Below are 15,806 nucleotides of genomic sequence, written 5' to 3'. Positions count from 1 at the left end.
GTTTGCAATCTCCAGGTGAGAGCTGGAAATCACTCAGAATTACAACTGCTTTCCAGATGGCAGAGATTAGCTCCCCTTGAAGAGAAAGGTGGAGTGAATGCCTTTACTTGGGAAGGTGGGAAGACAGCAAGGGTGGGAGGGCATTGACCCAGAGCCTCTTTCTAGAACCCATTGTATTTTCCCCCACAATGGGCCTTATTCCTAGTATCACTATAAAGCTATTAAATTGCCTTTAAAAAAACGTATCGGGGAAACCTGCTGTATGGAAGCACTGCTGTGCTGTTAGGAGCCATAGCAGCACTGGGAAAACTATAGGAGCTGGAAAGCACTATGAGGAGATTCAGTATAGATTCCAATACCACATGATTTTATGCTGCCCTGGACTGAAGCATAGTGACAATTGCAATGAGTGACCTTTTTATATTGTAGATCTTCTGGCATCAGCCACAGTCCTAACAGTGCATTGGCATTAAATATATGGGCTTTTTACTATCTGTAGAATAGAAATGGCTGTATCTAAGCTGCTAAATTCAGTGCATATTTTAGATGTTCCTCTTCATGATATTTGGTTTTACTGCTTAACATGATTATATAGAGTCACACTTCAAAGGAAGACACTGTTGCCATTAAGAATGCTTGCTCCCACAGGATGGGTGTGGAAGTTCCCCAGTGGTCTGTTGCAATGTGCAGGAAGTCCCTTAAAAAGTATTCATTTTTAGTGAAAAAGACATGTATGACAGTAAAAAAACAGATTTTGGTTTTAAACAAAAGCAACGTGGATCACTTGAATGTTAGCTAAGTAGATACCTCATGATTATACCAGTTCTTAGTATACAGTATTGATTCAGTGATCCACTGTTGAAAAAACAGGACTTTTATGGTTAAATTGGGACTGAATTCAGTTAAGGTGCATTTTTTGTGGCCTGTTGCACACTAAAATCTGTATTACATTGCAGCAGAGAAGCCATCTATAAGCTTTTAAAAAACCACACTACATGAAAAATGCAACTGCTGAAATTTTATTGCATATGTATTTTTATTAGGTGGATTACATGGATGAAAATGAAGAATATTTTCAGAGGCAAGCCTCTCATAGGCAATCTCGAAGGAGGTTTAGAAAAATCAACCAAAAAGGAGAACGGCAAACTATTATTGATACGGTGGATGCCTATCCTTTGGGGAAGCCACCTTTACCTAGAGGTTATCATACGGTAAGCTATTCTCAGCACTCTTTGTATAGGTTGTTAGCCTCACATGGAATAGGCAATCATGCATTCTCTATTGACTGTATATGTGCTTATATGACTAAAAAAAATTGCCATATATGCATGCAACTTGCCTTAAAGTAAATGCAGAATGTACTTTAACAGCTATGGATGTGAAAAATGCAAGTAAGAACATGCTGTCCATATTCAGATTAGTATGGCATCAAAGCAGCTTCAAAACATGTTCATCTTTAGTCTCCATTACAGAGTGTCACTTTTTAATGGGGAGTACTTTTACCATCAGTAAGCTGATTGGTGAAACACTCATTTATATGAATAGTTAACTATTTAAATACAAGATTTGTGTTGAGCTGTCATCACCTTAATCCATACGCTTGCTCTCAGCCTGAGAAATTAAGATATGTGTGTTATTTCCATAGAAGTGGCTTATGTGAGAGAACACTTGATAAATCTGAACCATCTAAGAGAGCATTATATCCACCTTATCTTTGTACAATAATGATTGTGCTTCACAATAGTATGATATGTAGAATGACAGAATACAAAATTTGCTTAAAAACACCTTGGGAAACTATATTGGGCCAATGTTTAAAGCTCTTAGGCATAAATTGTATAAAACAGGGTGGCTAATGGTAGCTCTCCAGATATTTTTTGCCTGCAACTCCCATCAGCCCCAGCCACTGGCCATTTTGGCTGGGGCTGATGGAAGTTGTAGGCAAAAAACATCTGGAAAGCTACCATTGGCCACCCCTGATATAAAATATGCAAAAGATGGTAATGATTTCTAATTCCAGTATCTAAACAGCAGAGGAACTAATTTGACATACTCGTAAAGGACACAGATCAAGATGGGTAGCTATGTTTGTCTTTCTGCAGCAACAGAAAACAGTACACCAGTAAAACCTTAAAGACTAACAAGATCTGTGACAGCGTATGAGGTTTTGTGAGTTTTTAAGGTGCTTGTGGACACTCGTTCTTTTCTACTTATAAAGGATAGTTCTTAAGTACCATATAGCATAGGGGGAAATATTGCATTGTATCCAGATAACCATAAGTGGAAGGAAAAAAATAGCTTGTTAATGCTGTTCTGTAAATGCTTGTATACTTTGTACAGCAGCATAATGAGAAATTCTGTAGCTGTTCTTATGTTTCCACTTGCATAATGTCTTGCACAAGCAAAAAGACATCTTTAGATTCAACTTCTTGCTCAGTTTTCTAGCATGAGCCATACCATAAGCAGGGCACCTTTAAATCCAACATATTGTGTGCACATATGCTCAGTAGTGAGCATTATGGATGCAGACAGTACTGCCATAATATAAGTTGATACTGAATGATATGTGCATATTTCCAGTTTGTTTCTCCGTATGATTGTATTTCTGTTCTTGTCCAAGCATAGCACTGTGGGGAAGAACAGTCTCCTGAAAATGTCTGTGCAAATGAATCCTAAGTGTTTGTAATAATTTCTGTGGGCTAACAGAGACTGCTGTGAAAGGAAATACCCATTTGGGATGCCAGAAGTCTTCATGTGCTCTCTCTCATCCTAAAGTACTGGAGATTTCCTGGTGTGTTCCTTCTTGCTAATTTCCATTTGCAATCAGCCCATGCAACAGTTAACATATAAATGTTTGACTACATCCCTTGCTAATTGCAAAGACTTTCCTTTGATGCCTTATGAACATCTTACATACCAACTTTTAAATGTTTTGTATGTGCAGCAAAAAAGCTTGTTTAATTTATGGTGTATATGAAATTTGTGATTATGTCAAAATGATTTTATGATGAAGAACTTAATTTGGCTCGATTTGATTCTTGTATGGAATTTGAAGAACACTTACAAAATGGGTTTGTGATGTCCTAAAAAGGCATAGTTCTTATTGCTCCAGCTATAGAACTAAAAAGGAGCTTTTAAAATTTATGTTCATATTTTGCATTTATAAATAACTCAAGATATATTGTTTTATTGGAAGATTGGCTTTTCTGAACACTTTGACTTACAAGTGCACATGTGCTAAAGATTTGGCTATGGCTCCTGACATGTGGACACTGCAGACATAGAGATGTGAGTCTCCTTTTTGTGCATACACACATAGGCAGCAAAACACAACTGGCATGTGAAGTGTGAATTGCCTCTCAGAGGACTGCTTCTCCAACCCCCCCACCCCAATTTATAACATTACGGAAATGGTTGCTGAGACAAATGTGTGACAAATGATTGTATTTTTACATATCAGTATCAAAAAACTGACTGTAAATAGTGAATACTGTAAAGGCACAGATAAATATTTTGAAGATATTTATCAAAGGAAACAATTTAACAAAGAACTTCTACTAAATTATGGATTGGATCCTGCAGAAAAATTCTCAGGAGGAGTTGGTGGAGTGGATCTTTTCTCACCGTTTCTATCCCAAGTCAGTCTGCTGCTTGCTCTACAAATCCTTTTAGAGACTGGAAGAACCTCACAAAGAAAGTGCACCACAGTATGGGTGCTGCAGCAATGAGAGGGGCTAATTTCCTTCTGTTTCTTCTGCTGGAAGCTTTCATCTGTGAAGGAAGGCAGAGAGCGATTTTACTTAATTCCAGCTGATTGCTGCAATGACCTGTACTATGGCGCATTTTCTTTGCAAGATTTTTCATGACTCTTCAGGAGGATTTTGGAGCAAACACAATGCAGTTTAGGGAAGGAGAAGGCAAGGAAATGTCAACTCTGCCAACTCCTGTGAACTCATTATTGTTATAGTAGGTGGAATATATATTAGCACCACTGATAATGTTCATCTTTTCCTTTCCTCCTATATGGCATTCATTTCATTTTGGCTCTCAGGAATGCACTAAACAGCAGGTATTGTAACTTCTGTGTATGGTCCTCTAACTCTGTACTTTTCCCCTCAGTTTGTTTGGAGTGTGACTAATGTTGAATTCTAGTTGCTAAATTTCTGTTACATCCCTTATGTTTTATTACATGTTATTACATATTTTATGTAGTATTTAGGGGTATTTTTTAAAAGGCAGAACTGGGTGACACCACCATTATCTCCCATTTCATGATAATCTTTTTTTAATCCATTGCCTTTGTGGCATATTGTGTCTTGTTAGAAGTTATGTGGCATTCAGCATTTAACATATGGGAATGATGAAATAATAAGTGTTGAATGAGGCAGTCTTTATGTTCTCAGTATTGTGTTGAGTCTTTGAACATCCATTCTCCAACCATTGACCATATCTTACGGTTCATTCACTGCTTTTTGTAATGAGACATTTATAGAATCCAAAACCATAGATTGTATGTTTATTATTTGAGTGGAATGTTTATAGGACTGTCTATTGCAAAGTAAATATTTTAATTAATCTTTGTATACCTAAAACATACAAACTGCCTAAAACATACACACTGCATGTTGTTAAAATATTGAAGGTGCTGAAACACAAGCAGGAGCTGTGAAAGAATCTATAGAAATACTGAAGGGAAAAAGCAGAATGACTGGCAGCATTTTGTTCCAGTCTTAAGCACTGTGAAATTTCTTTCTGAGTATGTAATATCCATCACATGACTCATGTTTAAAAACTTCAGTTAAAGTATTGTGAATTAGCAGGGGTTAGCATGATTTGAAATGTTCAATATGTGTGGCATATGTTATGCTAAGAATTGATACCAGTGCTTTATTTTTTGTAAAATTCTTAGGGACAGTATTATGATAGCTTTAAAAAGTTTGTTTGTATGTTTAATATACATAGTCTTGTTATTAATACATGTTATCGTTTGGTGAGCCTCTGTAAATGAGAAATGCAGAACAGGAATGATTGTATTTTATTAGATTAATGCTTCTTGGTGAATAGAAAATAGCAGTTCCATAAATGAACAAATAGATAATCTGATATCTGAAACAAACAGGAAAAAAACCTGTTTCAGGCAGGAGCACTCTGAAATCATGTTGGAGCTACCCAACCTCTTAGTCTCTCTGACCTCTGCCCTTTTTCTGGCACAGATAGTTATCCCCAGTGCCTCTTGGAACATTCCCAGGCCCTGTTCTATGCAGAAATACCACCATTATTAACATTGACATCTTTGTTTCTGAGCATTTGCTATTTTTTTTCACGTTCTATAATATCACAGTAGCAGATGGACCATTTTTATATCATTTACATGTGTGTGCTAATAGTAACTATAATAAACCTTTCAAGTGTGATGCTCTGGCTGTATGTTGACTCAAGGGCCTTCGCCTTGGACTTTTGGTTTTGGGCTAATCTTGCTAATGAAGTTTAAGCAGGGATACTCAAGAATCAAGCCTTCCACAAGGTGTAAGCAGAATAGCCCCATGATCAAGTTTTCCTTACATCTGGCAGCTAGGCCTCCTTGGAAAGGCTATGTGTCACAATGCAATTTATTGCCACTTCAGTTGGCAATTTAAAAGTGAACAAGTCATTTATGTTAATTAAAGTTTTGTATTTAGTGAAAAGGTGTACTACTGGGCATGGAAGGGGAAGAGAAAAGTTTTCAGTTAATATACGTTTCTAAACCATCTTTCTGAAATGCCAACTTTAAAAATTGCTTTTATACCCATCATGTTCCTCCATGAACTGGACATAAGAACATAAGAGCTCTTCTGGGTCAATCTAATGGTCCGTCAAGCCGAGCATCTTGTTTCACTCACTGGTCACCCAGTTGCCTTGGAGAGCTGTCAGGGCATAGAGGCCAAGATGTTGGCTTCTTAGTGTTGGTATTCAAAGGTTTGTTGTTTATGAATATGGACGTTCTCTTTAGTATTCAGAGGCTGTGTCTGCAGTGAATGTCTCTATATGATCCTAGCAGGGCATTATTTGCTGAAGGCAAGGATATTGTGTGTCTAATTTTTTTTTAAAAAAGGTTGAGACCTCCCCACTTCTCCTGAAGTATGAACTAGTCCAGAGGTTACCAAAATGGCACCTGTGGGCATCATAGTCCCTGCCCTCCCCAGACATTTTCTTGTACCCATCTGTTTTAGAAAGTTAGTGGAGGCAGGTGGGGATCAGGGCTTTTGATTGGCCATCAGAGATCCAATTGGCTGTGCAGATTTTTTTTTAAATTGCTTTTGTAGCAGCTGCCACCACAGCATAAGGATCTTCACTATGTGACTGAAGGTAAGCTGTGCGTAAGCAAGAAAATACTTTAAAACAATATGTTCATTCTAAAAGGCAGAGATTCTGCCAGAAATGTTGAAAAATTAATGTTCGTAACTTCATTTCCTGACATTTTGAGGTTGGCTCCTGTAGTAGCCATTTTGTGGTTGAGCCACCACCCTGTGTCAGAATTCCAAAGCTACCAGCAGGCTCAAAAAGGTTTGGGACCCTTGCACTACTCACTAATGTGAATCACAGTGTGCTCTTGTATTCAAGAGTTAAAGGCTTAATCATGGATGTTGAACTTATTTGTTATGAGGGCTGGATCTGACATAAATGAGACCTTGTCGGGCCAGGCCATGTGCATTCCTATTTAAGATTAGGTGGAAGAGATATAAACTTTATAAAGGACACAGACAAACTTAAAAATAAAACATGCTCAAAACATTAGGTCTTAAAGGTGTTTTCTTTGTATTTCTCCCATGGGATCCAGGGAACTAGGCAAAGGAAACTCTGGCTCTTTCCTTCCTTCCCCAGGGGACTGGGAGGGGAGCCTCAGCCAATAGAAGGAAGAGAGGTTCTGCTGTGCAATTGAGAGAGCCTGTCAAGGCAAAGTATTCCTCCCCCCTTCCTCCCCAAGGGAAGACCCTCAGCCAATGGAGAAAATAGAGGCTTTGCTCTGTAGCTCCTGTGCGATTGAGCAAGCCTTGCAAAGCAAGCTGTTATGCAAAAGGAAGAAAAAGAGAATGAGAAGGAATTAGATGACAGCCAGTTGCTTGTTTCAGCTCCCGAGTCGCATGTTTGACAGCCCTGGCTTACATGATTTTGGGATCTGCAATGTTGTATAGCAGCATGTAGCTGGCAACTTTTGAAGAGGGGATTCTTACACCTTAGACATAATTGGAGGAGAAGATATGTATTACTTAAGGCAAGGGTGGGGAACCTTTTTTCTCCCAAGGTCCATTTGGATATTTATAACATCATTGGTGGGCCATACAAAATTATCAATTTAAAATGATTCAGGTCAGCAAAATTAATGCAAATAATTGTCTATTTGAAGTCGCACACACCTTGGCCCATCACCCTAAGCAAATGCCTAGGTCTAGGCATATTAGACCACATTCCCTAAGATTAGCATATTAGGTGACACACTCATTAGCATATTAGGTAACACCATCTGGGATAATCATGTGCAAACTGAACTGGTGGCAGCTGGCTCCCACTCTACACCCTTGCCACCCCTCCTTCCCTCCCTTCATGCAGAAACTGCAGCTGCTCCCAGCAGACCTTTAAAGGCACCCACATACCCCAGCAGCAGTCTTTCACAATGCCTACCACTCAGGTTCCACAGAAAGGGGGGGGGGAGGGAGGGGGATAGAAAGAAATGGGAAGAAAGGAAAATGAAATGGAGGGAAGAAAAGGTAATAAAGGGAAATTTTAAAAAATGGGGAGAAGACAAAGAAAGAAATGGGAAGAAAGGGAAATAAAGAAATGGGGGGAAGAAAAAGGAATAAAGGGAAATGAAGAAATGAGGATAAAGGGAAATATATGTGGGGAAGAAAGGGTAATAAAGGAAAATAAAGGGGGAAGAAAGGGAAATAAAGAAATGAGGGGGGAACTTACCTGAACTGTGACAGTGACTTTTTCAGGCCCTGTACCAATCCTGGCTGGGCCCCGTGATCCCTGCCAGCTAGCCAGGCGGCTGGGCTGCACAATCCTTGCCGGACAGCCGGGCCCCAGGGAAGCCACCACGTGGCTTGGCTCAGCCCAGCAATCCCCAAGGGCCAGACCAAGTGATCTCAGGGGCCGTAAATGGCCTGATGTTCCCCACCCCGACTTAAGGGAAGCCGAATACATTATTACTACTTATCTACAAAAAGAAGTAGGTGTTCAAAGCTGTTTGTGTAAAATAGCTTAGTATATTTATTTTGCAATAGTATTTTACAGTTCCTATGACAAACAGACATTGTACAGGAGTTCACATAATAGTAAAACAGTTTATATTAGATCTGTGCAGCTCCTTAAGTACAGCTTAAAGACGGTGTTGAAAAGTAAAGTCGGAGCATGAGTTTACTTCATTAATAAGGTTCTGCATATAGGAAAACACACTATTTCCTTAATTTGCTTGTACCCATAGGAACACCATAGGGCTTATAACATACTCCCTTCCTCCATTGTATCCTTATAGCAACCTTGTGAGGTAGGTTAGACTTGAGCATGTGTGTCTGGCCCTGTCATGGATTGAGAACATCTTGGGACAGGCTGGTACTAATGGAGATGGACTGGTGTTTGTAGTAGCAGTGAGACTAGGAAACTCTGGTTTCCCCCAGTGATCGAGATGTTTTTACACCCTTAGGGGGCATAAGGAATACTCTGGTGTGCAAGCACCTATTAGCTGAGTTCTGGCGAGCCTGTGCAGTCAGAACTCAGATTGCCCAGGACCTTTGTAAATGTCATGAGCCCTGGCAAGGATGAGCTGGAAGGGTTAACAGACCTGGAAGAGTTGCCAGCCAGTTCCTCGGCTGAACAAACAGCAGCTGGCCCATCAATCACTCTCCAGGGACCAGTGTCATCTGTTGACGATCAGTCTCCTCCAAGCTCTCCTCCTCCCATCTGAAGAGTTTGAAGCAGACTCCAAAAAGAACTTTCAGAGCGAAGGCATGAGGCACGCCGATGCTTCAGATCTCTCAGCCCTGAATTCTAGCAGAGTCACTGCCATCCAGGGAGCAGGCTGATTGAGACTCCCATATAGCTCCCACCCAGGACCTGGTAACCTTGTGGATGCAATAAGTCTATTCTCTGGCTTGCATCCATGCTCCTCCCTGATTCCTGATCGTGACCTGCTTGATTTCCTTGGCGCCCTGACCTTTTGGCTTTTGGACATTGACTTCTGATTCCTGTTTGTGATTCTGCATTGGTGACTTGGCTCCTGCTTGACTTTCAGGACTTTGACCTTGGACTGGCTTTGGACTCCTGCCTTCCTGCACCCTGAAAACATGACAGTAAACATGTGAGGGGAGAGCACTGAAAAGGAGCTGTTCTTTCTTGTGGTTATGTGTGATTGTGGGGGAGTGCATCCATGTGAATGGCAGCTGGAGAACATGCTCTATATGCATACAGCTATTTGAGTCTTCTGTGTGGGAGGGAAGAGCAGATGCCAGGACCTATAGTTTCCAAGTTAGGTTAGAAATATTTCTATGCTTTAATCTTCTTTATTTGTACTTGCACCATAATTTTTGTAGCCTATACGCTCTCTAGAGATATGCATTTGTTTTAAGATATAAAAAGAATGACTGGATTTCTACTTGGCACACATTGCCATGGCTAACATTAATGAAACAGGCTTGGTTGATGTTCCATCTGCATTCAAACTGTTGAGGAGATAAAAACCAGGATGTGCTGGTGGCTATTGAAGGAAGCATCCCTCCAAACTGCTTGCGAAAAGAGTTGGGGAGCAGTGACGGATCCCTACCAAGAAGAACTGGTTTTCCCTCGGTCACAATAACTTCACCTTGGCTTCTGAGTGGGAATGGGTTTTAGTCGTCTGCTTGTGGACTAGTTACACAAGTAGGGAGTGAGGGCACCCATCAAGCTTCCATGGCAGAGTTGGGATTCAAACCTGGATTTCCTAATCCTTAGTCAAATAATCTAACCACTACGCTATATTAGCTAGTTGTTGAATATTTTATTACTGGTTTCCCAACGGATCTATTCTGTGCCTTGGATCTTGCCTAGATTTCCACAGTTGCAGGGTGTGTTTGTGTGATTATTACTGTTTCCTCTCTGAGCTATTTCCCCAATCCCACAGGAGCAGCATGTCAAGTGTTTGGGGTGGCTGCAGGAGGAATCACTAAAAATCATCTCTTCTTTTTGTATCCATAGAAATCTAGGTTACGGTCCAACCCTGTATCTAGCCTTCTATCAAAATGAAAATAATTTTAAAACATGATTGTTGTGATGACTTTCCTTGGAATAAGCTTTTCAGTGTTTACCATTCTGAACAGTAATATTTATGCACAATATAAACTTGCAGACCAATGGTTTTTACTGTATTATAAGCTAATCATGTGTTAAGTGATAAAGTAGGGGACCACTGAATGATTAGTTGTGTTTCATGACCAAAAGGGAAGTATTTCTTTGTTGTATAATTAACTGTAACCTTCCCATACATTGATTCTGGAGAAAAATGTCTGTATATCCCAAACTCAGAGCTGTTGGAGACTACTTTGCTTTTGTGCACATTATTGTAATAGGTCAGGCATGGATAACAAACCAATGCTCTGTGTGGTGGTGTCATTATTGGGGATGTGCACTTTGAAAAAATTGGCTTTCCCTCTCCAGATCCAGATTATCAGGGGAGCTGAAAAATATTGGTATTCCCAGTTATGTAAGTCCAGTTTGTTATAGGGATTCCATCCTCCTATTCCCAGGATTCTAATATTATTCAGCTTCATTACACCCTATGGTGAATCTTTCAGGGGGACTGGAACTGTAGTGCTTGTCTCCTAAAAAAATCCCCAAACTTTTATTGGACCAAGAGATCCAGTGCTGTGGTCCCTTGAACAAGGTGCCCTCAACAATCTTCCTGGGGGGGGGGGGCTTCATGCTTTCTCCAGGGCAAAGGAAAGCCAAAGACACAACAGCAAGCAAAGCAAGCACCAGCCAAAAGCCTCCCAATACAAATGGAGTCAATAAGCCCACAGAACCAGGGAATCCCAGCAGAACATGGGACAATGTGGCAATCCAAACACAACCAGTTTCAAACTAGAGAATCCAAGCCAATGTCAAATGGATTTAACAAGGATGGGTGTGCTGAAACAATGACAGGATTGGCCATTGGGAACAACGGGAGATTCTGGAATGCCCATTGGGCATAATGGAATGCCAATTCACTTGCATGGACTTCATTGAAATAAGTTACAGTCCACAAAAGTTGCAATGAAAATATGGAATGCATGTATAGTGAGGGTCCCTGGGCCTGGATGAACTGCTCTGGATAGATTGCTGAACTGACAGAACTCAGAGTGGAATGAGGGCCCATGGGACTCAACTCAGTGCTCTGGGACTGAAATGACAGCCTAGAGTCATGGGGCACTTCTGTTGCTCCCAGGGGCCAAGTAAAGGCTAGTGGAGTTTGAACTTGCTGAGAATGAGAGGGACAAAGATCTTGGAGTCATAGTGGATAGCTCAATGAAAGGGTCCACCTAATGTACTGCAGTAGTGAAAAAGACAAACTTTATGTCGAGGATTGAACATAAAAAGGCCAATATTATAATGTCCCTGTATAGATACATGGTGTGGCCTCATTTGGAATGCTGCGCACAGTTTTGGTCACCATAGCTCATTAAAGGACATTAAAGAGCTGGGAAAAGTGCAGATGAGATCAACCAAGATGATTAGGAGGTTAGAACACCTTCACTATGAGAAAAGAATGAAGAGTCTGGGACTTTTCAGTTTAGAAAAGAGATGGCTAAGCGGGGACTTTATAGAGGTTTATAAAATGACTAGCAATAAAGCCCATTGTAGAAAGAAATACAACGGGCCCTATAAAAATATGGGGAGGTGTAGGTTGCAGGAAGGAAGGAAGACAGACAAACAGGATGAAAGAAAAAAAGACAAGAGAAAGAATGGTAGAAAAATATGGAGAGAAAGGAGTGCAAGAAAGAAAAATGAAAGGAAGGTAGACAGAATGAAATAAAAAGACAGAAAACAGATACAGAGAAAAAATGGGAGAAGTAAAAAAAAGGAAAAAAGAAGTGAGTGAAAGAAAAATGAGAAGGAAGATAGAATGAAAGAAAAAGATAGCAAGAGAGAAAGAATGAGGAAGGGAGGGAGACAGGAAGAGTTATGGAAAAGTTGGGGATAAAGGAGTGAAAGAAAGAAAAATGAAAGGAAGGTAGAAAAATGACAGGAAGATAGGCAGCCATTAGAAGCCTCCCTTTCACCCCCTCCCACTTGCAGGTAGGGATAATGGAAGGAAGCCTTCAAATGGCTCCCCAGCTCTTAAAGCAAGCAGCTGATAGGTGGACCTGCTCCGCTGGTGGCTGTAAGAGTCTCCTTCCTGCTTGCAGGTGGGGGAAAGCAAAAGGGAGTCCATTCCATTTCATGGGGTCAGAATGGACACCACTCTATGCTGTTAGCCCACAGAACAGAATGGACTGCATTGTATCCTATGAGGCCATAGGAAAGAATGGAGTCCATTCCATCTGTCCCATGGGCTGATAGGATAGAATGGCATCCATTGTGTGGACCCATAGGACAGAATGGAGTCCATTCTATCATATGAGCCCAATGTAGCCTAAATTGAAGAAAAACAGTTCTGGGACCCTTGGAAAACTGACCTCTGGTATTCTTATTCTGAATATTTATGGAATTTTTGAGATACATTTACTGATCCCAGACCCCATCTACATACTTGAATATATCTGGAAAATACCAGATAAAGTACTTTTAGGTTATATATCTGGGCTGGAAATATTGAAATCACATCCCTAGTCACTACCACTGAAAACTGGCAATTATGAAAAAAAATGTACACTTCAGAGTGTTAAGAACTATGTTGTTTACCTAAATTTCAGCTTCTGGAGATCTCTTTTCTGTCTATATATTATTACATCATGGCTTCTGTAGCTCTCATGTGTCCCTAGGGGATTTACTCTTCTTTCTTTCCTCGTGGAAGAAAAGCTTGTATTGATGTCATAATTGGACACATTTTTTGTTGCTTTGGAAATTCAATGTAATGAAGGTGTTGTGTATCAAGCCATGGTACATTTCAGGCAATTTCTGTGTCAGTAATATGCCTGCCAGTCTGGATCCTGTTTCCAATTTGTGAAAATTGATGATGCTGCATGGTCTGCATTGTAAACGTCTAAAACTGTTAAGAATAATGGAGATAATGGAGATATACTTCAGTAGGTGGCTTTTATGTTTTTAAGGTTTCTTTCTATATAACTTAAATATTGAATGTCTCCCAAAATGCTAATGTTAAATACATTTTTTAAAATTTTACTAGATGTTTTGGTAAACCTTGTTCAGAGAGAGGCATTTAAGAGAGAAATGATAGAAAATAACTAAAACTGCAATTTATGAAATTCAGCGAAAGACTGGTTAATTGTGATTAAAATCTTTGGACATTGTGTACACATTATGTTTAGGCATCTTTGATCTCTTTCATAATGCTGTAAAAAAAAAAGCCAGAGATCTAGGTAACTTCATGTTGATATTTGCTTTAAAATGCGCTATCAGACTGCCATTATTAATGTAGACACTAGTCTGCTATCGTCTGGGCTGAGCAGTCAATGAGTCGCAGCTGAATAATCAGTTTATAGAGATCATGCCACAATTCTGTTTTTATCTAATATTAGGGAATGGAAGGAAATTGTACTGAACAATTTAGGGTCTTTTATAAAACATTTGCAGTCTTTGATCACTGTGTCATGGACTGGCTTCATAAAAGTATTAAGATGTTATTGGCCGTCTTTTGAAATCAATTTTTAAAGCTATTGTAAATTTGGGTATCTGAATTTTGAAGTGTATTGTTTATTGTTTCCCATACAATAAGCATCTGTATCTCATTATGGCAACTTTGGGAAAGCTGCATCCATTCAGTCACTACTAATGTGAAGTTCTTATTTCAGAATATTTGTTAATGTGCAATAGTTGTTTCATAGGAATCTTTTTCATTAACACTTGTGTGCTTTTTTAAAAAACAACAACAAAGTATTTTCTGCTGTTAGATTTGAGTCCAGTGGCACCATAGAGACCAGCAGCACTTTTGAGACTAACAAGAGTTTCAGGGTATAAGCTTTTGAGAGTCAAAGCTCCCTTTGTTTGACACAGTAGAGTAGGTGCTTTTCTGCAGTGTGTTAATTCCACATATCCAGCTGCTTGTTTTTAAGTAGAATATTCATGTGTGATATCTGTGCTGGAGAAAAGTTTTGCAGTACATTTGTAAGAAGAAGTAAGTTTGTTTTTACAGTGATTTGCAGCTTTGGAGCTTGTCTAGTTAATATACTGACCTTTCCCCCCAATTTTTTTTTGAAGTTCTCTAAGAAAGAAACATATAATCGGTGGCTGCTGTAAAAGAGTCATAGTGACAGACAGACAACCTTTATTGGCATATCAAAGATGTTAAGAGCTAAAAATTTAAAAATGCAGTGAAGGAACAAAGCAAGGCAAACACAAAATATATCAGTTAATAGCTTCACTGGTTCAAATTGTGAGCTGAAGGAAACAGGCGACATTAGAGGTTATAAGAGGGTTATAACCAGAAAGTAACTGCTGGATCTTAACTGTGTCAGGAAGCCGCACCATGTACGAAGAAGGGGTTTCAGAAATTTTCCTTGGAACTTAATGTACAGTGGACAGGTTAATAAAATGTGAGAAACAGGTTCAGTAGTTCTCAAACTACAGGGGCATTGTCTAAGTTCATAGGGAATTTTTTTGATATCCAGCATGAATGCCCCTCTTTGCTGAGGGTCAGTTAGAGAGCAAAAATAGGTAGCTAACTGGCCGGGGGTTGGAGACAATCCCAGGTGAGTTGGAGAGAAAGTTTTCCTAGCTGCCTCAATCATTCGTAGTAATCTTTGTCTGGGAAGTTGATAGGAGTATGATTAGACAGAGAAATGTTCTGGAAACTTTGAAGCCAAAAGTGAGTGCTCTGTAGTGGGGTTTTTTTGGGTGTGTATGAAAAAGACCCAGGGAATTCAGTTATGTCCAACACATTTTTTTTAGCTTTAACAACATAAAATGAATATTTTATAACAGAACATTTTTATACTCTACTTTGCATATATATGAAATTTAAAAGTATAAATGTTTTAATCCTCTGTACTAAAGAGAGGCGAAGTTGTAGTTGGCTGCATTCTATGCAGCACATCTATATTCTCTCTCTCGGCTTGGCTTCGCGAACGAAGATTTCAGAAGGGTGCAATAGTCCACGTTTGCTGCAGGCTCGCTGGTGGCTGACAAGACCAATATGGGACAGGCAGGTCTGGCCACAGCGGCTGCAGGGAAAAGTCTGATTTAGGGTTGGTGCTGTAGCAGTGCGATTCTTCCTCAATCTCCTTTTGTCCTCAAGACCAGCTATGCGTGCGTTCTCAAAGGAAGAGACAGCCTGGTGGATGGTGTGCCTCCATGCTTTGCGATCTGAGGCTAGGTCAGACCACTGGTGATGGTTGATGTGACAGGTGCTAAGGGATTTCTTCAAGGAGTCCTTGTACCTCTTCTTTGGTGCCCCTCTATTTCGATGACCGGTGGAGAGTTCGCCATACAGGGCAATCTTGGGAAGGCGGTGGTTTTCCATCCTAGAAATATGCCCTGCCCAGCGCAGCTGCATCTTCAACAGCAGTGCCTCAATGCTGGTAACCTCCGCCCGCTTGAGGACTTCAGTGTTGGTCACAAAGTCACTCCAGTGGATGTTGAGGATGGTGCGAAGGCAGCGCTGATGAAAGCGCTCGAGGAGTCGCAGGTGATGACGGTAT

At 40.1% G+C, this 15,806-nt stretch overlaps 1 protein-coding gene across 5 annotated transcripts in view; it reads left to right on the top strand.

Moving 5' to 3' along the window:
* Window positions 1–15,806, top strand: part of RAPGEF2 (Rap guanine nucleotide exchange factor 2) — a 252,297-nt gene that overhangs the window by 116,147 nt on the left and 120,344 nt on the right. For 4 of the 5 annotated variants that reach the window (XM_060246578.1, XM_060246579.1, XM_060246576.1 and 1 more), the window contains exons 6-7: window positions 1,044–1,211; window positions 4,052–4,069. In XM_060246578.1, coding sequence (XP_060102561.1) covers window positions 1,044–1,211; window positions 4,052–4,069 — 186 coding nt within the window. The remainder of the gene's footprint in view (window positions 1–1,043; window positions 1,212–4,051; window positions 4,070–15,806) is intronic. The other variant, XM_060246577.1, reaches the window with a different exon arrangement.

The sequence above is a fragment of the Heteronotia binoei genome, chromosome 9 (assembly GCF_032191835.1).
Source record: "Heteronotia binoei isolate CCM8104 ecotype False Entrance Well chromosome 9, APGP_CSIRO_Hbin_v1, whole genome shotgun sequence".
Lineage (NCBI taxonomy): Eukaryota > Metazoa > Chordata > Lepidosauria > Squamata > Gekkonidae > Heteronotia > Heteronotia binoei.
The sequence above is the reverse complement of the archived record's forward strand: the minus strand, read 5'-3'. Positions and strand labels throughout refer to the sequence as shown.